Source organism: Python bivittatus, unplaced genomic scaffold, assembly GCF_059951505.1.
Source record: "Python bivittatus isolate LINGU-HERP-01145 unplaced genomic scaffold, Pbiv_v1 ctg000700_np1212, whole genome shotgun sequence".
In the NCBI taxonomy this organism is placed as follows: Eukaryota; Metazoa; Chordata; class Lepidosauria; order Squamata; family Pythonidae; genus Python; species Python bivittatus.
The window spans coordinates 76994533-77020471 of NW_028277098.1; the positions used below are offsets into that span (position 1 = coordinate 76994533).

General features: G+C 39.7%; 1 protein-coding gene across 1 annotated transcript in view; it reads right to left on the minus strand.

The window, feature by feature from the left end:
- Positions 1 to 281: 281 nt before the first annotated feature.
- The window catches only part of LOC103051092 (disks large-associated protein 4-like), a 308223-nt gene continuing 282565 nt past the window's right edge, over positions 282 to 25939 (minus strand). The window contains exons 6-7 of the mRNA XM_088154030.1: positions 5544 to 5761; positions 282 to 492 (exon numbers count right to left, since the gene is read on the minus strand). Of these exons, the coding sequence (XP_088010156.1) occupies positions 282 to 492; positions 5544 to 5761 (429 nt within the window). The remainder of the gene's footprint in view (positions 493 to 5543; positions 5762 to 25939) is intronic.

Below are 25939 nucleotides of genomic sequence, written 5' to 3' on the forward strand. Positions count from 1 at the left end.
TTGTCATCTCTTGCAGCTCTTTGTGTAGTATTAATGTGTGAAAAGAAAGAGAAGCGATTCAAATAAAAATGCGATAGGAAATGAAAGTATTCAATTTCACATCTGGGAGATGCAAAATCAGCTTTTGGTTCTCATTTGCACTTTTATAGAGTAGTCTTTCACAACTTGGAACTCTCCAGATTCACTTCCCATAATTCCCTAACCAACATGGCCATTACTGAGAATCCTAGGAGTTGAACATATATCTGGAGACCACCAAGATTGGAGAAGCAACCTTTTTGTCAGCCTTGAAGAAAAAGCTTCTCTCTTGTCTTGCTTCCTTCTTTGAAAATGGTTTTTGTTGTGGTTGTGGATAACTGTTGCATGTTGGCTCTCACCTGGTTGATGCAGCTGGACTCATTCAGGTTTTCTGAGATCTGATTGTATTCTTCCTCCCAGCTTGGGAATTTTGGAGGCAAAAGGATCTCAACAGAATCAAGACGATCCAGGCTTCTGTGGAATGAGGATAAAGAGTTTGAAATAAGAAGAGTGATTTCATCAACAGTCCTGGATATGGTATTGTCAGAGACCATTGCTCCTAGTACCAGGTTTTGGGAGCTCTTGAATAAGATGTAACCACTGTGTTTCTTTCATGAGTGAGTTTATTTCTTCTTCCTTCTCCTCCTTCAGTCCCATTATCTATTATCAATGGGGAGAAATTCATTTAGTTTCCATTTGAGTGCAAACTTTTCTAATTAAACATTTTCACACCAAAACATGAACTGAAATGCAGCTATCTTTCAAAATGTGTACTTCAATTATTTAAACAATATGCAAGTTACATACAAAGATGTGTTGATCTCAAGCTTAGTTTGGTCCTCTTTTGGGAAGGCCTACTAGAAAAAAATGGAACCAACCAAGCCAGAACAAACATCCAGTGGCCACTGAGTGGCAGTCAAGTTCTACATATAGGCTGCACATCACTGAACAACTTGCATTTGTCAAGTCAAAGAATGAAGCTCCAGGAGAGCATTTGCTTCCTCAAACTCATTTGGATAAGTATGTATCCAAGACTCCAGCAACTCTGTTTAAAACCTATCTCCCTGAATTGCAGGAAAGCATTGTGGAAATGGCCCTCACTTATAGCACATGGTTTGTATAAAGAAAGTTCTAGGTTCATCCTCCAGAACTGAATCTCCTGTAGGGCTACTGCTAGTCAATAATAGAAAATATTGAACTAGGTAGATAATAGGTAGCTTTTAATGCCTCCATATCTTAAACCCTATGTAGGGATAAGATAACCAACTCATTTTCTCCATTGTACTGTAGCTATCTTTATTTGATTAATCCCAGATACTGCCCTCCCCCGACCCCTTTCCCAAGCAAAAATAAGCTAGCTAGCTGGAGGTTATTATCCAAATATATTTGCTTAATTTAAGCTTCACATAAAAACTATTGTCTATTCTTTTACAAGCCAGAACATCTACTTCTGAATCTCTTTTTCCTGGTTGTGGTGATTATGGATGGGAATGAGAAACAGGAACCCTGGGGTGCAGCTAGTCAACACATGATTAAGAGGATTCAGATTCTAGAAACTTCCATTCATACTGGAAATATTTTCCTGAGCATGTTATGTGATTCTTAGTTAAAATAATCACGGAGATTTTTAATTTTTTAATTATTGCTTTTGTTATACTTGAGCATACATATCTGGGAGAGGTTGTATATTCCCTTAGATACAAAAAACAGGCAGGTCTATCTGCTGTTCTGCCTGCCTGCCTGTATACCTATTGTGCTCCTGTTGGAACCAAGGATAATAGATCTGGGATATTCACATATTATAAAACAATTTGGAGTGAGAAGAAATCCTTGTTGATCTATTCCAAGTCATCCAGTGAGCTACTCACAGATAAAAGAACGACTGAGTATAGTTTATGATACGCAGAGCTGGGATTCTCAGAAGCAAGCAGAAAGGACAAAGCATAATAGGCCCCACTAACCATCTTAAATGAGAATGAACTCCTAATGCAGGGTTCCTCAACCTTGGACAACTTTAAGACGGGTAGACTTCAGCTCCCAGAATTCCCCAGCCAGCAAGGCTGGCTGGGGAATTCTGGGAGTTGAAATCCACCCGTCTTAAAGTTGCCAAGGTTGAGGAACTCTGTCCTAATGCATACAATGACACTTCCTTCTTTAGGCCTGTGTTCAAACAGTATACTTTACTTGAAATTTGCTTCAAGCATAGCTCCTGGTGACATTGCAGACTTGCCATATTATTTTCTTCTCCAGAAGTGGTTTGCATTGCCTTCTTCTGGGATTCCTTTTTTTTGAAAAAAGAAACTCACCGTCTTGTAGTGATGAGCATTCGGGCCAAATGGCCACAGCCTAGTTTTCTGGTGTCCTGATGTTTTGCCTGCAACTGTGGCTGGCATCTTTAGAGGCAGAGCGAGCTGCTTTGCAGTGTGCCAGAGTGGTAAACTAGAACACGGCCATTCAGTCCAAAAGCTCATCATTGCTTGATTAACCCTGGCTGTGAAACTCTACATCAGTCTAACTCTACATCAGTCTAAGTCATTCACAGTCTAAGCCAGTATTGTCCAAACTTGGCCGCTTTAAGATGAGTGGACTTCAACTCCCAGAATTCCCCAGCCAGCATGGCTGGTTGGGGAATTCTGGGAGTTGAAGTCCACTCATCTTAAAGTGGCCAAGTTTGGACAACACTGGTCTAAGCAATAGCTCTGGAGGGTCTTCCATCCAAGTACTAACCAGGTACCTGCTTAACTTTTCCAAAATCTTCAAGGTTGACTAGCTGCTCCTACCTGTTGTGACTTTTAAAATTTTCTAGGTACACACAACCTTTTCAACCATAAACTAACCAAAAAGAATGAGCTTACACATCAAATTAAGTCATGAAAATACCAAGCAAAGTTAAAACGAATTTTGCTTAGCAGGTTGTGTAAATGCAGCTGCTAAGCCTTTAACTTGTTAAGTCTGTTGTAAAAACAGCTAATAAATATGCTTAAGAAGAGAGTGTGATTAAACCAATGGGATCCGAATCAGGTTTATTCAAAAGTAATTCCCACTGAAAAGTTCCATAATCAGATGGAACAAACTGCAGTGTTACTTGTGTTGTATAGGATTCTAAAAATGGCTTCTGGCTCTTTCCGGTTACGGATAGCAAAATATAATGCGTGTGAAGAATTATGTGCTACTTTTTACAAGCTGGAGCTCTTAAGTATATGTGCTTGCAAAGGCTGCCAATTAAATTTTTTGACAGGAGAAGCTCCATACATACAGTAGAGCATGAGAACTTAGCATGGCTATGCCACTGCACATGTATGGCTCTGTATGATAATTTGATTTTTCTGAATTGTCAAATTGATTTGACAACTCAATTTGACTTTTAGAATCTCAATTTTGTGATGTTATTGAATTGGCTTTGAATCAAATCCCTCAATCACAGCTTTAGGAACCCCTTTAAACTGATCCATTTAAAAACTGAACCAAAAGTCCTCCCTGCATGGCCAGCAGATGGCACTACATTGTGTACTTCATTTTTCTGCAACAATCAAGACAGGTGAGTTTCTTTATTGACTATGCACTGCAATCATCAACAACTCTCCTGGAGCCCTGTTGATTGTATTTGGTTTACACAAGCTGTGTTTTGAAACAAGATCTTTTTTTCCCACAGAGTACAAGAGTAGAACCATCAAAGATGGAAGCTAAGTATAGGACTTTTACTTTCTAATTTTTAAGTCATTGTTCAGTTGTTATACTTCATCTTTGATTACCTTGAAGCCACTATGTGTATCTTGTGCTAGAAAAGTTGGGATAAGATTATTCTCTCTCACTCCCTAACCCCATCCCTGTCTTACATATATACATGCATGCATATGTAAAAATATATACATTATGCCCATCCCTGCTTCATGAGCTGCCAATGGTTACCAGTTGGCTTCTGGGTGCAATTCATTATTACCTATAAAGCCTTACATGGCACAGGGCCTGGTTATTTGAGGGACTATCTCTGCCCACCTAGGAAGAGCAAACAGAGTGGGCATGCCCCAAGTCCCTTCAGTCAAGCAATGTCATCTATCAGGACCTAGATAGCACACCTTCTCTGTTGTGGCACCTGCCCTCTGGGAACAACATTCCCAGAGATTCATATGACTACCACCCAACAGTTGTTCAAGAAATTTTTAAAAACATGTTGCTGTTCCGAGGCATGGGATCAGGGTAGATGCCAAGCATTTGTTAGTTTTTGTTGATTAGGGGATGTTTGGTTGTTTTACTCCTTTGGATGCATATTTTTTGTTTGATCTTTTTTGTGTGTATTGTAAGCTACCCAGAGTCCTTTAGGAGTTGGGCAGTTTCCAAACCAACCAACCAACCAACCAAATAAATAAATCAGGCTGATTATAGCTGTATTGGGAAATGGCAGCCACAAAGAGGCTGGGTCCAGTACCCTCCATGTAGTAAATATTGTTCATGGAGTGGTCATCTGCTCATATCTATCTGTGGCTTCACAATTCATTTTTACTTGTTCTGAGTAAGAGCAGTGTTCCTCTGGTAACTTCATTGAAATTCTGAATCAACGCCTTTCACATTCTCATGCTTCATCAGTGAAAGGCAACTCATCCAGGTTTAACTCAAACTTTGCAAATGTCTACCTGTGAGAAAGAATATGTGTCCCTCTTGCCATTGCTAGATACCCTGAATATCATCCCATTTGTATTGACAAAACGGGAGTCTTGAGTAATTTTGGGGGTGGAAGGAAATGGGTGTGAGAAATCAACCATCCCTTTCTGCTAATAGCTGCAGGTGGATCAATCAGTGGCAAGGAAAAGCGTGCAGGGCTCCTAAAAGTTTGGTGGGTGACAAAAGGTTGCCCACACACACTCCAGGAAAAAAAATAGTCATTCTTGCCAGAGGTCAGGACACCTAAAATGTCCATTCTTTTCTTCTTCTGTGTCAGAAGTCTGAATCATCACTCTCAGAGGCCTCCAGGGTTTCTTCTATCATTCACCAAGTTTTGCTTCCCTGGTGTAAAACTTCCTAAAAGTGACTACAGTTTGACACGGAATCAATTAGGATGTTATATATGTAATCAGTTAGGCAGAGAGGTAGTGGGCTTCTCTTAACTGGAAGTGTTCAAGTGGTTAGCAGATATCCATTGGTCAGGAATACTTTAATTTGGATTCCTGCACTGAACAGGGAGTTGGATTAAATGGCCCTTTCAGTTCTAGGATTTTAGGATTCTATCTTTTATGTGGAGTCCTTCAGGCATCTCTGAAGATATTACCTAGCCGGGTAATGAAACGTTTGCAAGAAAACAACCAAGCTCCCCAAGGACTCTACAGTTCAACCCTGAGCTACACATATTCTCTTCTATTGGTCTATCTTTTATCCACTCCTGCCCTCATGTTCTCCTTCTAGACCCCTTCTTTCTACATGAAATTAGGCATATTCCCTCCTTTTGTCTGAAATTCGCTTGAGCCATATTCACCACATCCAAAGATGTTATATTACTAAAACCAGGAACTCCTGAAGTTAGAAGGATGTACCTGTGAGTGGTGCTCTGCTCGCCCAGTGACTGCTGAGTGGCCTTGAGGTAACTTTGCCTCCGTGCTGCAGTTTTTGGAGATGGCTTGGGGCTGGTTTCTGAGTCCTCACTGTCATCATCACCCATGGCTTTGATATAACTTCCGCTTCTCATGCGCCGACATGGGATTTCATTGTCTTTGTCCCGAGTTAGCATATTATTCCAGTCTCCCTGAGGCACCTGCAAAAAAAACAAAAAACAGAATATGGTAATAGTCTGTGGCAAAGAAAAGAAAAGGGACAGGAAATGGAGCAGCTAGGTTGCTAATGAGTGGTATATGGGAGAGGCTTTCTGAAAGTTGCCTTCATTTTCCAAAGTCCATTTGTTTGACATACAGAAGAAGACCTTTTTTTATGTTGCTTTCAAGCTATAGAATTAATTTTCTCAGAAGGTACACTTACCAGCCTCAGTCTGCTTTTTGGAAAGGGGTGAAGACCTTCTCCTTTAGTCAGAATGTGTCAGTTTGTGTTAGCTTCTAGTGATTTTAGTGATTTTCATGATATTTTATGTGTTTGTGCTTTATTTTTATTATGCCTTGATTGCTTTACAGCAGCAAGGTGAGATAGAGATAGAAAATCCTCCTCCACTTTCTCATCATCTGAAAGATAAGAAGGACTACAAAATAGCAGGCTAGCAATTCATTAATTCAGCCTCACCAGAAGTAATGAGTTTCTGATGAAATAAAATCACACAGGTACAGACAATTTCATATATAGCAAGCAATTTACAGACACTGCTAAACTATACATCCCTGAAACATCTCCTTCTTAAATTCTGTAGTCTTCAGCTAAAGGCTCACAGACTTTGTGAGTATGTTATTTTCAGGGCAGTGATTAAAAAATCATCTGAGGCTATGGCTCATAGACCAAATCTGGCACATGGTCTTCTGATCTGACATTACAAGGCTCTAAGGCCTATTTCCTACTTCTCAAGGCATTGCATCTTCAAATGAACACGTGGTTTTCTAATTGGAAAGGAAAAGCTGCTGTTACTGTGTGTGTGTATATGTTTGGCGGGGGGGGTGGGAGAGGATGTTATATATGTAAGTCAATTTATGTAATAGAATAGTTCCTGACATGCCCATTTTGGTCTTTGGCCCCAGTTACAACATGGCTCTTAGGACAAAAAGAAGCCAACCAACTAACCTCTCTCAAAACTGTCTTAGGCTACAAAGCTATAATCTGGATCTAGCATAATCTTTATAAATGGTAAATACCAAAAGGAAGCATTTTTAGTTTGTGTTTACCATTCTAAATTATCTGGCTACTGAGGCAATGGTATAGCCATCTTACCAAATATATCGTTAAAGAAACTGTTTTTCTTTTCCCTTTTTGAGATGACAGATATACCACCCTTGCTTAGCATATTAATAGAACTATCAACTGACCAGACTAAAGGTGGTTATGAGAGAAAAGTAAGAGCAAATGTATTCAGGAGGTGGCTTTTTAAAAGATTCCATTCTTCTGAAGTTTCTAAAAGTTCCACAATGTAATAAAATCTTGGCGTTCCCAAATTTAAATAGTGGTTATCTTCATTAGCTGCTGAAATCTGATAACGTGAGGTACTGTTGAAATTCAACAACACAGATTTACTGCATGTTGTTAATACTTCCACAAAGTATTACAAAGTCTTCATAAAGTATTAATGTATTTAAATGTTTATCAGTTTCGATCCCAACTAGTTGTTTCTAGACAACACTTGCAGAAAACTGCCTAACTTGATTTTCCCTGCTCACAGTGGCAACCATGGAGGATAGTGTCAAAATCAGCAAGATAGAGAATTGAGCATTGCAATGCAAACCCGGCCCCTTCTGATGCATGTACAGAAGGGCAGGGCTTGCGTTGCAATGCTCAGTCCACCATCTTCCTGATTTTGACATCCTTCCTACTGTCACTGCTGCCTGCCTATAGAAGTTGTCTGCATGTTTTCCTTGCAACGTTCCACTGATGAAATACATAGTCCCACAGCTCTTAAACACACTATGCCCACCAGTGTGTGGAAGCCATGACTGGTCAAAAGAACCAAAATAGTCAGAGGAAAATGGTATTTGTCAGGAAAAATAATGGCAGGTGGATGACAACTCAAAATCAAATCTATTTTGCATTTCTAATCATTTTTGACATGTGTCCTGTGTTGTGAGAGTGAGGCAGCTGACACCCTGATGAAATGTAGGTCCAGCCTGAAGATGAAAACTGGAACAGCAAAACTGACCTGCCTGGGTTTTTTTTTTTTTTTTGGAATGGATTCTTTAAAGCTCATGCCCACATTGATCTGCTTTCCTCTTGGCCTTGGTATGGAAGGAAAACATGTTGGTTTGGAAGCTGCTCCCTCCAGAAGCTGCCCTTTGCCAAGCCTCAGCAGCAAGAAGGGAGCCAGTTTGGTGTGCTGTAGTATTAAGTCACTAAGCTAGAAACCAGAAGACCTTGAATTCTAGTCCTGCCTCAGGCATGAAGCCATTTGGATGACCTTGGGAGAGTCACTTTCTCGGCCTTAGGAAGGAGGCAGTGGCAAACCACTTCTGAAACCTTGCCAGTAAAACTGCAGGGACAACACTGACTCGAAAGGCACACATACACACACACACACACGCACACACACAGAGCAGCAGCAGCAGCAGCAGCAGCAGCAGCAGCAGCAGCAAAATGTTAGCATTGCTTTCCTCACAGAAAGTAATGTGGGTCATTTTCAGGGCAGTGATTAAAAAAATGGCAAGGTACCTTGGTGATAGCTGGTTGATTGCTTTCTCTGTGGGCCACAGGCAGCTGCAGCTCAGGCTTGAGGGGAGCTGAAGCCTCTCAGCAGTCCCAATCAGTGCCTGTCATCCTGTTCCAGCAAGTGGCCCAGCTCTGTGGATGCTGGCAGCATGGGAGGCAGCGAGCTCAGGCTCAGCTGGAGGTCCTCCCAGAGCTGTGACACTTCATGGGCCACTGCTTGCAATTAATGCTTTCAGGAGGAACAAGAGCCAGAGTTGGCAGGGAATGATGTGGAATGCATGGGACTTCCTGCAGTTTTTTCTAAATTGGAGGATAAGCTAGGCGTTTTTGGAGGGGGGGGGGTCCTTTTTTAAAAAAACTCAAAATCAAATCCATTTTGCATTTCTAATTGTTTTTGGCATGTTCCTGCTTCCAAATGGCATGGTACTAAAATGTAATGGTGCCAACAAAGTTTTGGGACTGCAGAAATGTTGCTTCCCCTTGCCTTCGATGATGATGTATTTGCCTAAAGAGAAGTTTAAACCAGCCTTCGCCAACCTGGTATCCACCAGAGATGTTTGGGCAACAGCTCTCAACATTCATTGCTAACGTGGCAGTCCACCCAATCTATCTGAATCAACTTGGGATCCCTCCCTTCTAACTCCCTACTGCCACATTAATAGGAATGGAAGCAACCTTTGGACAAGAAGCTGGTCAAAATTCCAGTCCCAGGGACTAGAAAAGAATGCAAGGCTGCACTCTGCACACCATATTCACCTTCCTTGTGTCTTGTAGTAGCAGTGGCTGCCTCTAAGAGGGATGGGAAAGCAGCAGTGGAAGAAACAGACAGGGGGATGCATGAATGTTGTCTTGTCTTCTGCTTCTCTCTTGTAGAAAGGGGGGGGGGGGAAGGTCCCAGTGACAAATGCCCCTAATAACATGTCAGTATCTCTGCTGGGATAATTAGTTTTGACCTAAAGCTATTGGCTTCCCCGTGAATTCTTAATTTCAGATTCAGAAAAGCTGTTTGCCTGGAGATGAAATTCAGCTTTCAAAGGCAACACTTTGCATTCCTGACCAGGGAAAAGTACAGCCGCTAGAGCAGTGTTTCTCAGTCTTGGCAACTTTAAGACGTGTGGACCAACTCCCAGAATTCTCCAGCCAGCATTCTGAGACTTAAAGTCCACACGTCTTAAAGTTGCCAAGACTGAGAAATGCTGCACTAGAGCATACAGAGGAATCGACTGAGCCCTGAAACTCTTGGAAAGAAGCAGAAGACTCTGCTTTGCTTCCCACTTGCTGTTTTGGCTATTTGGGAGACTAAAACTTAGAGCCTTTCTTCACTGGTTAATTACTAGACCTTGGCAAAGAGCTTTGTGCATGAAAGCAATGGACTTCTCTTCATCAAGGCAAAGAAGTGGCAAATTTGCCTCAATTGGACACTTTGCATTGCTTTGCATGACACGTGCATGTGCAGAAGCAAAATGGCTGCTTCCTTTCACTCTTAGAAGTGAGCTTCTAATACAATATGAAATCAAGAGATAAATTGACTGCAGAGGGATTTAGTTTTCAATGGTTTTCACATGTACAATTAAGAGAAAGATTTAAGGTAGATAATAGGACATTTCCCCTTCATGGATCACTGCCTTGTCATGGCGAAGGGGCTTGCGTAACTCAGTGAAGCCATGAGCCATACCGTGCAGGGCCACCCAAGACGGACAGGTCATGACAGAGAGTTCTGACAAAATGTGGTCCACTGGAGAAGGAAATGGCAACCCACTCCAGTATCCTTGCCAAGAAAACCCCATGGACAATGTTAAAAGGCTAAAAGATATGACGCCGGAAGATGAGCCCCTCAGGTCGGAAGGTGTCCAATATGCTACTGGGGAAGAGCGGAGGGCATTTCCAAGTAGCTCCAGAAAGGGTGAAGCGGCTGGGCCAAAGCCGAAAGGACGTTCAGCTGTGGATGTATCTGGAAGCGAAAAGAAGGTCCGATGCTGTAAAGAACAATATTGTATAGGTACCTGGAATGTAAGATCTATGAACCAAGGCAAGCTGGATGTGGTCAAACATGAGATGACAAGATTGAACATCGACATCTTGGGAATCAGCGAACTGAAATGGACGGGAATGGGTGAATTTAATTCGGGTGACCATTATATCTACTACTGTGGGCAAGAAACCCTTAGAAGAAATGGAGTTGCACTCATAGTCAATAAGAGAGTGGGAAAGGCAGTAATGGGGTACAACCTCAAAAACGACAGAATGATCTCAGTGCGTATCCAAGGCAAACCATTCAATATCACAGTCATCCAAGTCTATGCCCCAACCACTGATGCTGAAGAAGCTGAAGTTGACTGCTTCTATGAAGACCTACAACACCTTCTAGAACTAGCACCAAAAAGATGTCCTTTTCATCATAGGGGACTGGAATGCTAAAGTAGGAAGTCAAGGAGTAATCGGAATAACAGGCAAGTTTGGCCTTGGAGTACAAAATGAAGCAGGGCAAAGGCTAATAGAGTTCTGTCAAGAGAACAAGCTAGTCATAGCAAACACTCTTTTCCAACAACACAAGAGACGACTCTACACATGGACATCACCAGATGGTCAATACCGAAACCAGATTGATTATATACTTTGCAGCCAAAGATGGAGAAGCTCTATACAGACAGCAAAAACAAGACCAGGAGCTGACTGTGGCTCAGATCATGAGCTTCTTACTGCAAAATTTAGGCTTAAATTGAAGAATGTAGGGAAAACCACTAGACCACTCAGGTATGACTTAGATCATATTCCTTGTGAGTACACAGTGAAGGTGATGAATAGATTTAGAGGATTAGATTTGGTAGACAGAGTGCCTGAAGAACTATGGACGGAGGTCCGTAACATTGTACAGGAGGCAGCAACTAAAACCATCCCAAAGAAAAAGAAATGCAAGAAAGCAAAATGGCTGTCTGATGAGGCTTTACAAATAGCTGTGGAAAGAAGGAATGCGAAAAGCAAGGGTGAAAGGGAAAGATATAAGCAATTGAATGCAGATTTCCAGAGAATAGCAAGGAGAGATAAGAAGGCCTTCTTAAATGAACAATGCAAAGAAATCGAGGAAAACAATAGAATGGGGAAGACTAGAGATCTCTACAAGAAAATTGGAGATATGAAAGGAACGTTTAGTGCAAAGATGGGCATGATAAAGGACAAAAAAGGCAGGGACCTAACAGAAGCAGAAGAGATTAAGAAGAGGTGGCAAGAATACACAGAAGAATTATACAAGAAAGATCTTAATGTCCCTGATGTCCACGCTGGTGTGATCACTGACCTTGAGCCAGACATCCTAGAGAGTGAAGTCAAGTGGGCCTTAGGAAGCATTGCTAACAACAAAGCTAGTGGAGATGACAGTATTCCAGCTGAGTTATTTAAAATACTAAAAGATGATGGTGTTAAAGTGCTGCACTCAATATGCCAGCAAGTTTGGAAAACGCAACAGTGGCCAAGGGATTGGAAAAGGTCAGTTTATGTTCCAATTCCAAAGAAGGGCAACGCCAAAGAATGCTCAAACTATCGTACAATTGCACTCATTTCACATGCTAGCAAGGTTATGCTCAAAATCCTACAAGCTAGGCTTCAGCAATACATGAACCGAGAACTACCGGATGTACAAGCTGGGTTTCGAAGAGGCAGAGGAACTAGAGATCAAATCGCCAACATTCGCTGGATCATGGAGAAAGCACGAGAATTCCAGAAAAATATCTACTTCTGCTTCATTGACTATGCAAAAGCCTTTGATTGTGTGGATCACAACAAACTGTGGCAAATTCTTAAAGAGATGGGAGTACCAGACCACCTTACCTGTCTCCTGAGAAATCTGTATGCGGGCCAAGAAGCAACAGTCAGAACCGGTCATGGAACAACCGATTGGTTCAAAATAGGGAAAGGTGTACGACAAGGCTGTATACTGTCACCCTGCTTATTTAACCTATATGCAGAGTACATCATGAGAAATGCCAGGCTGGAAGAATCACAAGCCGGAATTAAGATTGCAGGGAGAATCATCAACAACCTCAGATATGTGGACGATACCACCCTAATGGCAGAAAGTGAAGAAGAACTAAAGAGCCTCTTGATGAGGGTGAAAGAGGAGAGTGCAAAAGCTGGCTTGAAACTCAACATTAAAAAAACTAAGATCATGGCATCTGGACCCATCAATTCCTGGCAAATAGAAGGGGTAGAAATGGAAGCAGTAACAGACTTCATTTATTTGGGCTCCAAGATCACCGCAGACGGAGACTGCAGCCATGAAATTAAAAGACGCTTGCTCCTTGGGAGGAAAGCTATGGCAAGCCTAGATAGCATATTAAAAAGCAGAGACGTCACCTTGCCGACAAAGATCCGCATAGTCAAAGCTATGGTTTTTCCAGTAGTAATGTATGGCTGTGAGAGCTGGACCATAAAAAAGGCCGAGCGCCGAAGAATTGATGCCTTTGAACTGTGGTGCTGGAGAAGACTCTTGAGAGTCCCCTGGACTGCTAGGAGGTCAAACCAGTCAATCCTAAAGGAAATCAACCCTGATTGCTCATTGGAAGGATCGATAATGAAGCTCAAGCTCAGATATTTTGGTCACCTAATGTGAAGAGAGATCTCTTTGGAGAAGACCCTGATGCTGGGAAAGATTGAAGGCAAAAGGAGAAGAGGACGGCAGAGGATGAGATGGTTAGATAGCATCACTGAAGCAATGAGCATGAAACTGAGCAAACTCAGGGAGGCAGTGAAGGACAGGAAGGCCTGGCGCGATATGGTTCATGGGGTCACGAAGAGTCGGACACGACTTAACGACTAAACAACAACAACAAATAGGACATTTGGAACCGAACAGCACAAGACAGAATTTGAAATTGAAGTATGTACAAATGATGAACATGTAATTGCTAAAATCTATAAACTTTTGTTGAAATTTGAAATGGAAGAAGAACAAGTGAAAGAGAGTATGGTAAAATGGGCTAAGAAGTTTGGACATAATATACTGATGGAACAATGGGAAAATATGTGGCTGAAAGGACTGAAATTTACATTGTTATAACTTAAAAGAGATTTTAAATAAAATGATGTACTGTTGGTACATGACTCCAGAAAAATTATCTAGAATGTATAAAGGTACTTCAAATCTGTGTTGGAAATGTGGAAAACGTGAAAGGTCATTTTTATCATGCCTGATGGACTTGTAAAAAGCCAGAAAAATTTGGGTTCAAATACACACAGTGATACAAAGAATTTTAAAGATTAATATTCAGTTAATACCAGAACTTTTCTTGCTGGGACTAATGGATAGACAACTAGAAAAGAGTTATGGAAGATTATTTTTATATGTGATAACTGCTGCAAGACTATTATATGCACAAAAATGGAAAGACTTTGAAATACCCACAATGGAAGAATGGCTGTGAAGATGACAGAATTAGCAAGATGGCAAAATTGACTTGTCTGATTAGAGAAAGGACAATAACCACATTTATTAGTGACTGGAAACTCCTTATGGACTTTTTGCTGAAAAAAAAAAGTGATTTATGAGTTTCATGATTAGAAAGGGTAGATTATGGAAAGAAGGAAATTATGTTGTAACCTTAGAGACAGCGGATAAAATATAAATGCACTTGTAACTGCTGTTAAGAAGATTGGAAGCTGCTTCTTTATAGCTTTTTTCTTTATAACTTTTTCTTTTCTTTTCTTTTTCTTTTCTATCTCTTTCTTTGCATCTTTTTTCATTTACTTATTACTTTACTTTCTTTACTTTTTTTCAAAATTTGTATTTCTTTTATTCTCTTTAAAAAATCTTTTATATATATATATCCTGCTTCACAAAGCTGCTTTATACTTACATTGAAGCAAAGCAAGCTCCCCCTGCCCCCCATGCTCTACATAGCCTTATTATTTCCATTGTCCAGAATGGCCTCACAAATCATTTTTATCCCAGTCCTCATGACACAAGCCACATCCCATACCCAGTCCATGATTGATGTGCATTTTCCAGTTGTTTTCTATGCCACAAAATATTCAACAGCAGCAAAATATGGAAAAGACTGATGACAGACAGGCTAACTCATATTTTTTCCAGCAGCTCTTTCTATTGTTATAGCTAGATTCTGCTAAGGATCACAAATCATCATCAATATCATCATCATCATCATCATCATCATCATCATCATCATCATCATCACTGTTTATTTTTTAATACAATTTTTATTAAGAATTTTAATTACAGTAGTAAAAACTAATATAAACTAAACTTAGAGAAAGAAAATAGAATGGGAAGAAAGAACAGAAAGTGCAGGAAAAAGAAAAAGAAAGAAGTAAAAGAGAAGAAATATATAAAGAAATGACTTCCAATCTTCATCACAAGTATAAACAATTTAATAACTCTTCACTCCCTGTAAGTTTAAACACATAGCTCTTCCTCCCATATCCCATCCCTTATCTATAAGCAAATCCACAAAACATCAACTTTTCAATCTTGGTGTCAACAAAAAGTCCATAAAGGGTTGCCAGAACATTGAAAAAAGGTCTTATTTTAACCTTGATCAAATCAACCAACTTTATATTCCTTCCTTTTACTTCTAACAGTCTTAATCTTTAATTCAATCAAATATTGTTATAGGATTTGATTTCTCTTCAATTCTTCTTTATCCCATTGCACAGATTTCTTCAAGGCTCTTAACAAGCCTCTTTTATAGATCTAATAAGAAAACATTTTCCAGGCCATTCTCTTGGTTTATCATTTGTATTTCCTTTTTAATTTTTAAAACTTCAGCCAGTTTCTTTTATATATCTAGTAACATGTCCTTTTTTCAAATCATTCTCTTGGCCTGTCATTTGTAGTTTCATATTCTGTACTTTATCTTGTCAGATAAAATTTGTTCCACATCTGTCATTCCTTCATTTAAATCTTTTACACATAGTCTGTCCATAGAAGCAGACATCATTACTGACAGTGTTGATATTGGAGTTATTAACTACTAGCTCCATTCTTCAAAAATCTCCTTTAATATTTCCAATGTAATAATGTTTTGTGTCATTTTGTAAGTCCCAGTATTAACTGACATCAGGCATATTTTTTTTTCTTCTGCTTAAAATATTTAGTAACCTTTAGTGTTCAGTTTCTAAAATCATCCCTTATCTTTTGTTATGACTTGCAATAGCCAGGATAGCCAAAATAAGTGTGTTTCCCACAAGAATTTATTTTTTTATAGTTAATTTCAAGATCTTATAGTAAAAGTCAATATTCCAAATTTATCTGGACCCTTCACCCATTTATAACATTCTTAAATCAAAATCTTATTTAGTTTTTTGCTGTTTATTTGAAATCCTTTAAGTACTTAAGTTTGTAATTAATTTTTCTTTTGTTCAGAGTTGAAGATAAACTCAGCCAATGAAGACTTTTCAGATGTGTTGTTTTGAAGGTCTCTAATAGCTTTAAGGTGGGTTAAGAGACAATTTCTGAAAGTGATTAAAAAGTGAGGTTTGCAAACTTAGGGTCCTTTAAAAGTCTCTGCCACAGTTGCAAACAAGATGGCTAATCCTGTTGTCTCCTGGTGCTCAAACCTGCAGAAAACTGCTGTTCTGTGGCTTCCTTGTGAGAAGCAGCCATCTAGAGCACAAGAGGGCAATCTCCCATCCTCTCCTTATCTGGAGATGTTCCTTGGTCTTTGCTGCAGTTGTTGGCTCCACTTTCACAGAGCCTTCTTCAGTTTGTCATATCTCCCCCAGAAGTCATCATAATAATTTATAATTTATTAAGCTTGCTTGCTGCCCAACTCTCAACAACTCCGGGCAGCTAGTGAAAGTTCACAAGAAACATCATCGGATACTGAACCAAGCTAAATAGGGTCAAAGGTGTTTGGTTTTTGGCTGGGAGGCCAACAGAAAATCCCTGGAGTGAGAACTAGACAAGAACATTAAAAGATCTTGGAAGAAAGCAATGGTAACCCACTTTTATATTTTTGCCAAGAAAATTGCCTGGACATAGAGGTGGATATGCAGTCCTTTGGAGTTTAGCTTGAGGGAGTCTTTAACTTCTTTTCTTTTTTAATGTATAATCTTTCCTTTGTCCATGAATGGAGGTGCAACCTAGTTACCCATGGTGAATTCTACTTCCAGCAGAAGAGGGTTTTATATAATCTGAACCAGGACTGTACATTTTAAGGGACCAATTCCCTCCAGTTGCTAGCCAATATGTCACAATTCAGCTGAAGCAACTTTATATTTAGCACACCAGTCAAAATTGCTTTTATAGTCAATATAAACATGGCCTTTATTTGTGCTCTCAGCTATGTTAAGACATCTGAGTATGTTGCTAATGGTGGGAGATAGACCAGAGACACATGGCTTTTGTGTTTTCAGAGATGGGGCAAAGGGAAACAGCCATGCTTTAACCTTGAATGCTAGGTGGAACCCAACACAAATGAGTCCCAGTTCTAATTATACATTCGGAGCATAACCCCCCAACTTGAGTCTGATTTTAAAGTGCAGAAGCCATGGCTGAAACATCTGACCTAAATGTTTGTTTTTCCTGCTTCTTCATCCCTTGTTTTTTGCAACTGACTCTGAAAAGGCGTTTGAAAACTGGCACTCTTTTATGATAATTTATTTGGTTCTGATAAAGTTATTACCTAGCTATGGACTTTTGACTTCATATTTTGTAAGGATTTCTCTTTTAAAAAGACAAGCTAAGTGAGAGAAGTTCCTAGTTACAAATACATGTATGTATTTCTTAAAACAGCACACTCAGTGTGCAGGGCTCTTTCAGAATACAGAGTACAAGAGGATCACAACCTTACCCCAAAGAACATATCTAAAATATGATACAGAAGAAATGAGAAAGGAAAAAAATGTAGACGGAAGGATTATATGGCAATTTTGGTTAGGCTGAGTTACAAACAAAATAAACGTGAATGGGAAACAATCCTATGAATTCTTAACTGAGTATTTGCCCCACCTGTCTATTTCCAAGCAAACATGTAAATGATTGTGATGCATGAATCCCAAGCACTTTCCCCCTTTCATTTAAGACTAAGACATTGGACACTTCCACATAGCACAAAATTCAGTCCTCATACCTTCTGCAACATTTTTGCACTGCCACATGAGTGTCCTTAGTACCATCCTTACTATAACCCTTCTTCCCATTTAGGACTTTTCCACCCCACAGCCTTAAACTGCTTGAGTTGTGTGCATAAACTAGCTGGAAGTTAAGAAATCTCTTTTCCAATTACAGCCTCTTCCTCTATTTTGCCCACTGAGATGGCCTGGTATTCTGTCCAGACCACACATACCATGGTCCCCAGGGGGAAGAGATGAAAAGATTGAACTGGAAAATACCATATTATTTCTGCATGTTTGAAAAAAGGAGAAAGTAGATGAAAAAGGCACAGCTGTGAGGTCAGCTTGGGTGTATCAAAGTAAGAAAAATCTTTTAATGGAAATGAGATAAATTGTATGGATATGTAAAGTAGCAAATGATTCAGCTCATTGAAGACTTTAGTGTGGGTGGCTAAGAGAGCCATGCAGGATGTCCCAAGAGTACTATTTTAGCAGCCATTCTTGTTTTAAACTGGTGGTGAAATGAATCTCCTTTCTTGGGACCCAGTTTGTAGAGCACTGACCATGAAATTAATTTGTACCACATGAGATTCTGCATTTCTAAACAATACATGTTGCTATAGATAGCTTACTGCAGAAGTTCCAGTCTTTTTTAGGGTGGTGGATTAATTTGGAATTTTGAAGGGCTGTTGTGGGCATGCTCACAAAATGCGAATGTGGCCAGGCAGAAAATAAGGTTTTAGCAGAAAACACCCATTAATCAGAAAACAAACTGGCCATTCAGCCTTACTCTTGAGGGTTTTTTTACCCAGTTTTCCTTGTTTAACTCTCTGGAAGATGGCCACCTTTCCAACATTTTTATTTTCCAAGGATGCCTTTGGGCACCCATACATTTGATGATGGAGTCTGGTACTTTGCTTTGTCCCATTAGACTTTCCCAATTTTTTAAAAATGCAGGAGGTGGGGAGGAAAAAGACAACCCTTGAAAACTGAAGCTGGGCAAGAAAGTTGGTGAGTGCAAAGGGAGATGTGTGCAGGCAGATTGGTGCTTGCAGGCATTCCACATTCTTCAAAGAACCTTGGATTTAAGTGCTAGTTTGATTGCCATAGATGAGGAAGAACATGCATTCTGTGTAAGTTAGGGAAGTTAGTTTGGTGCCCAGGACAAAAATTGAAACACCATTGAAACAGGTTGCACGTTAGAATAGAAGGTTGCCTCTCTCATTGGTTTTTACAAGTAGATTTTGGCCTTTTATACAGTGGATGCACACTGTGCTGACACCTTCATTGAATAAAACAACAATTTATTTATGTTGTCTGAAAAATCATCCCATTTTCCCTTCTACTCATGATCATTGTTTATAAAGACTCTTTTCCAACCTAGATGCCTCCAGAGATATTGAGATGCAACTCCCAAAGTCCCCAGCCTGCAGTGCATAGAACTGTTATTTGAGTATATGAGAAGAACATTTCCATTTTCTCTTCATTTCTCTACATTTAAGCCATTCAATTCTATATGAACTAGCTTTCCTACAGAGATCCTGTTCCACCAGGGGTGTCTGCAGGGTATGGTAAAAAAAAGTCAAGGTGGTGGCTGCAACAAAGCTCCACATGTTTTTTATGTGTGTCAAAATGTGCCCCTGCATTCCACTTTAATTTTGTGGCCACATTATATGAGAAAGACAACTGGCAGATGTTTTGAACCACAAAAGCCAACTATATTTTTGACTGAGTACTTTCTTACTGTCTTAACAGCCTTGTTTGTATGCCTTTAATATGTGCCCAGCTGACTAATCATCTCCGTGAAGATTCAGTTTTATTAGGTATATCTGAATGGTATGCTTCTCTGGCAATGATTATTTACTTATTAATTACATCTGAGGTTAACAAGGAAGTTGGAGAGGAGAGTTTTTAGGGGCAGAGGGAGCTCTGCCTTGTGCAGAGAAGGAATCTCCATTGCTGTAAATGTGCCAAAAGCATTCTGTGATCCCCTAAAGAATGGGAAAGGCAAATGAGTGGAAAATCTATCTTGCAGTGTAACAGTGCTCACACAAGAGAGATTTAATTAAAAGAGGGAGTTTAAGGATAAGCAACTATCTATATTATATAACTCCCCCTGTTTCCAAAGGCTTAAATACTCATTTCATCTATGTATAGGTATGCATCTATGGACCTGTAAAGAAATATACATAACACCCTAAGTAAGGTATGTGTGTATATGTGTATAAACATTGCTTATAAATACTTCTATATTTAAATACTTGGAGTATAACTCCAAAAAACATATAAACAGTCCCCTTGCCAAGCCATACCAAGAAAGCATATTAGAGCACCTTTCTCCAACCAGGTGTCTTTCATATACATTGGATTTCACTTCTTGTAGTCAGTTGCCACAGCAAAGGTGTTGAAGACCAACATATGTGTAGGATACCAGGCCTGAATTAAAGACTTAAACACAAGATAGACATGTGGAATCTTTACATGCTGGCTGGGGAATTCTGGGAGTTGAAGTCCACACATCTGAGAGTTGCTAAGGTTGAGAAACAGTGCTCCACGCAGACAAGATATTTACTAGTGCCCTGCAGCTCTTCAAAGGGCCATTTTGCTCTGTCAAAGTTTTGGTCAAAAGTTTCCTTAAAGTAAAATTGTGCTATGAAGTGGAGCAACCAGTTGAAGCAGATTGACTCTGCCTTAATTCTTTGTCAAACATGAGAAGAAGCACATTTTTCACACTGATCTGCACAATGCTAATGTTTACAGTTCAGATTTTAAATGGATGTACAGTTATTGGGTATTTTTCCTTCTAGGCCTTTCTGAAATCGATAGTTCTGGGAAACAGAGGACTTCCTAGAAGAATACTAAAGAGTGTTTTCATATATTGTGCAATGCAAGCCATTCAGTTTCAGGCCCTTTCCTCACTGCTTTTAAAGTAATCTTTATTATACTATACTATATATTTATTTTAATCAATAAAATAAAATTGTAGATACAAATAATAGAATGGATTGAATAATATAACTTCAAACTATAACTTCAAATAATCATTAAAGAAAAGGGGGAAAAAAGCAGTGAAGAAAGGTTCTAAAGTGGAATGACTTGCATTTCATTCATAGACACACAAAAAACTCTGAGTTACAGTGGTCTCCACCCACCCTTGAGTTCTCAGAAAATTATACTAGCATGAAATGTGCTGTCCCATTTGCAGATGCCTCTCCTGCATCTCTTGCCTCTGTTTCACCTGAATTCCCTCCAAGGTAACTGCTGACAAAGCCTAACAGATTTTATGTACCCTGGGCTGCCCTTAGTGCTGCAATACAGAGGAAAATTCTACTTTAACCCTGGTACAGTGAAAGATAACTTAAGGCTGTTTCACTTGTGGGCTGAGGATGAGATAAAAGCAGTGTCATAGGGCCAAAGAAGAAAAAAGATCTTGCCAGAGCATATGTATGCCATTGTTGGGTGCACCATGCAAATGGAGAAAGGCCACTAGTTTTGATGTTTTCCCCTAAGCATTGCTAATTTCCAGGCATGTTAGAGCACAATATGCAACTATTTTTCAAAAGAGGGTCAGCATCAGGATGAAAGGAAAACAGGCCTTGCTAAAGGCTGAATAGCCAACTCAGTATCAACACTTGAGAAACAGCTTTGGCTTCTTGGCAATTCTAGTTGCTCAGAACACCCATTACTAACAGGAAAGCTTTGATTATTTCAAGTAAGCACCAGCTTTAACTGAGACATGGCAACACTGAATAACAGTAAGGGGTCAGAATATTCCTAAAGAAGCTGGCCTTCTTTAGCTGAGGCAGGCTTTACAATTTTAACTTCTTCCCCAGGGTTCTGTTTCATTGCACATGATTAGCTATTTGCTGGTAACAAATTATTGCAGAGTTCTGAAATACGTTATACCAACTCTCAGAAGTTTTCTTTTACATTTTGAAAAAGCATTCTCATTCAATCTAGTGAAAAGAAATGGGAATTGGATGAAATGTACTGATAATAGGATTCGTCTTGCAACTTGCTTTAGTTACAGAGTGGTCAAGGGATAGGTGTGAGGGTCTTATCTTTAACTGTACAATGATCTCTTGAAGCCTCTCTAGTTTCCCTTGGGTCAGTCAATTCACAAGGGGAAAATATCAGGAGAAAACTTTTATGCTGCTTTTTAGATGAGGAAACAGGAGCCTTAGGGAGGCTGCAGAGTGATGGAGAAATAGATAACAGATGGCAAACAGCAGCTATCTCCATCCCTTTGCAACTGTGAAGTAAGGTCACAAATACCACCCAAAGACATTCTAAAACATCACAAGAATGAGATTGGGAAAGAACACTTTTGGGAAATTGGAAGGAAGATTTTGGTACAGTGTTAAAACTACAATATCCCTAATAGGCCAGCCAGCTTCTGTTTAGATAAGTCCAGCCAAGAAAAGTTCACAATTTTCCAAGGCATCTGTTGTATTATGGAGTAGTTTTTGTCATTCAAAATTTCCTCTAATGTTTAACTAAAGTCTGTTACCTGCAATTTCCTTATCAGTATGAGAGTGCAAATTAAAGCATACCCTGTATGCAAAAATATTAACATTTTATAAGTATCTGTAATTATGTGGCTTTGATCTATGTTCAACTTTACATATGCATGAGAGCAAGTGGTTTGAGGACATGTAATGCCTGTAGAATTGCAATTCTAAATTTCAAAGAAATTTAAAGGGTAAAACGAATTCTCCATAGTAAGTATATTGTTAAACATAGCAGATATATGATATGGGGAATCCATGCCAAGCAATTTCTGCCTTGAAATATGTACCAAACTTTATATCATTAACTTTTAACTACATAGAATGTTGCTTACACTATCACATGTCCAAGCATAGAGTTCCCCTAATTTATCTTTATTATCTTTAATCCCAAGGCTTATTCTTCAGTACAAAGGAGGCTTCACTTGCTATAGTTTACATGTATGCTAAGCTGAGAAAAGAGAGCCAGTTTGGTGTAGTGGTTAAGGCATCAGGCAAGAAAGTGGGACACTGTGAATTTTGGTCCTGCCTTAGGCACAAAATCAGCTGGGTGACCTTGGGCCAGTCACTCTCTCTCAGCCCTAGGAAGGAGGCAATGGCAAACCACTTCTGAACCTTGCCAAGAAAACTGCAGGGACTAGTTCTGGCAGTGTCAATACTGACTCGAAGGCAACAAAATACCACCCTGGGAAAATGGGGAATGATGGGGAAAAAGTAATATATACTCAGTTGCAAGGAATATTAAAGATATGAAGTGTAGGGAGAAAGCCAAATGTGCACTTTGGCGGGGGACTCAATAAGTTGCAGTAGCAGGGCTTAACTGGGGTGGGTCTCAGCAATGTGTTATACTGAACAATTAATGAAGCTGTTACCAAGCAAGGAAATGTAGTAATGCCACTGTGAAAGCAGAAGAGAGAGGAGAAATAAAAAGGCTATCATAACTTGCATCAACTCCCTAAATATCTTGTATCTTCCTTATTAGGAGATGAGGATTAAGCTACTCCTGGATCAATTCTCCATGGTGGCAATCAGATATATTTATTTATATTTCAAATTTGGTCACCACCCATCTCACCCATCTGCATGGTTTACAATAAAAACAACAAATAAATATTAATTGAAATACAATAAAAATTATACCATCACCTTGATTCAACAACCGAGATAATTCATTTGTGGCTCACTGTGGTATGCAAGGATGCTCTTTGATAACTAGATACTGCTATTCATAGCCATTTTGGCACAGGCTGCAGGAGGAAATAGACACCTGGTTTCCATAAAGGCATCTGCCTATATCGTGCCTGACCAAAAGTGCCATTCAGGCATTATATGGTTTCCTCATATGCACTTGTATATAAGATTTCTGGAGGACCACAAGACTGTTATTAAACACATGTTCAATTATCTTTTTAAAAAATGGTAGACTGTAGAAAAAAAGTTGATTTAAACTGGGAAAAAGATGTATTGCTGGTTCTATCTCAGATGGGTGTATTAAAGGTTTTCTGCTCTTCTGCTGATAAGAGGTTGTGCAGAGTTGGGTTTTTTATTGATTTCATTATTTTGGGAGGGAGACGGTACAATTTTGCCTACTCCATGGAACACTTCCAGATGCTGCTGACTGTAGCCATTCCCTTGCATCCCATTCTATGCGGTTCATTGGGGAGGTGGGTGAAATTGACAAGAGTTCTGCCACTTTCCCCTTCTAGTCCAGATCACAGAAAGACTGGTAAATTGGCCTACTGATCTTCTGGAAGACTAGTAAGCCTCTGTCCAAAAATAGCCCAGCTGACATGTAGGAGGGGATTAAGTGGGAGGGAGATCTCTCAATGTGCCATTTTTAATGCAGCCTTAGGAAAAATCGTAGGAAGTCTTTGCAGTCTATTGCATCCTTCTCACTTGGCCCAATTTGATGCCAATTGGGTGTATACTAATACTCTAGTTTCAATGTTGAAAGATTCTACTCCAGCTGGACACCCTCCAGATTTGCTGTACTACAACTCTCAACATCTTTTATGCTGGGATAGGAATTTAAGACAACATATTTGAATCAGGCTGGGAAAGTCTGCTTGACTCATGTGCCCTGATTGTCCTCAGCTGATCTTACTTTGCTACCTGTTAAATATAACAATTTCTTCTTTTCCTTTTTTGTAACTCAACTACCTTGGCAGAAACAGCCATTAAGGGGAGAAACCCCACCCCCTCACTTTCCAGGTTGTAAAGAAAGCACAATTGGGAAAGAGAGGTTACCAACCCCATCTCTGTTAATTTTGCTGGCAGACCAAGAAGAGACAGTCTGACACCTCCCTCTTTCTTCCAACAGTACCTATCAAGTCAAAGGCTCCAGATGAGATAAAACAGTGTTTTGATAACATCTCACTTCTGTTTAATCTCAGCCTTAGAGAGTTCATAAATAAAACAAGTGCCGGTGGGGAGTTCTCATTGGCTGCACAAGCTCACAGCTTTTGTTGGCCTTGTCAATACTTCCTTGTCCCCAGAGGATGACAAGGGATGGTGACTTGCTAATCAAGCTATATGTCTAGTTCAGCCAAGCCTCAGAGAGAAAGCACAGTGCCCATTCCCTGTAATACTTGTATGAATTATTTTATTCTTATTTGGCAGAGTAATAGCATTTGATACCTCTGGATGTGATAAGCTTTCTGGCTTTTTTCATTCATTTCTCACATCCCTTGCTAAATGCTTGAAAGTCAAAGGGGAGGAGCACTTGCTGCTTCTCAGCCAACATGGAGAGCTGCTGAGCTGACATCTTTTGAAGAGGTTGTTGTTATGAATGTTCTCTCATTTGTAGGCTCTTTGTGAAGGGACCAGCCATAGCTATGGAGGAGGAATTCCAACCTTTCTAGCTAATGGATACATTTAGAATATTGAAATTACCTTGTATGGACTCTTGCAGAATGGCTGTTGGTGGAGCTTGTCCATTCATTACATAGCTGCTAGTTGCAAACATTATTTTATTCAATAGCTGCTGTTCTTCCTTGGATGCTCTTGAAGGTTCTGTTTACCTGTTTTTTGTTTTTTGTTTTCCCCCCCAGGCAGGTTGACCCATTTTGAAACAAAGCAGTAAGCTATGGCTACTGATGATTGAAAAGCTTTTGGGGTCCCATTTGGGGCCCAGAGGCATTCTTGGAAATGAGGAGGATGCTAGAAACTGCTGGGACCTGTTTCTGGAGGAGATTTTTTTTTTTTTAATGTAAAAGGCAAGTGGGACAAAGAACATGAGGAACGCTAAGGGAAGTGCGGTGTCCCCAGGTGTGATGGTGGGGATTCTAGTTATAGAACACACTTTGCATGAGGAAAGTTTTGTTCAGCCCCTTCCTCTCCAGTTAAAGAATGGATCAAGTAATAAGTGATTGGAAAAACTTCTACCCATCATTTTGGAGACAATCAGAATAGACAACATTAGTATGCTCATAAAGAAATTGGCATCTGGGTCAGTATAAACTAGTTCTTCTATCCCTGTTTCCATCTAGTGATTGTCTAGATTTTTGTAGAAGCAGATCTGGTAGACTTCCTGGAAAAACAGTTGTACAATGGAAGAGAGGACATTTAGATGTATTCTGCAACCACTTATAACTTAGGTAAATGCAACTTCCCCCTCCCTCTTGCCAGTATCAGAATTTAGCTGAAATGTTCTCCTTTGAGCAAAAAAGTAGAAAAAACTATTTCTTTTTCCTCAGATTGTACAAGAAAGGGTGGGGGGAAAAAAGAAGACTACTGTAGTTGAATTCCATTTTAAAGATAAGAGAGAGGGACATTGCAAATCTAAGATTGTTAAAACAATGAAGAGTCTAGCAGCATCTCAAAAATGAAGCAATTTATTGCCACATAATCTTTTGTGGATCGTAGGGATAATAAATTGGTTAGTGTTTAAGGTGCTACAAGGTTGCCAGTTTTGCTGGAGAAGATTAACTAGGCTACCACTTTGGAAAAGAAGAGAGTTAGCTTCAAACAATCCTTCTCTTAAAAAAAGTAACATTACAAATTATAGTGAAAATGATGGTCCACCATTCCATGCTGTTGCAAGTCTATAGCATTTCCTCTGGGAACTGTAC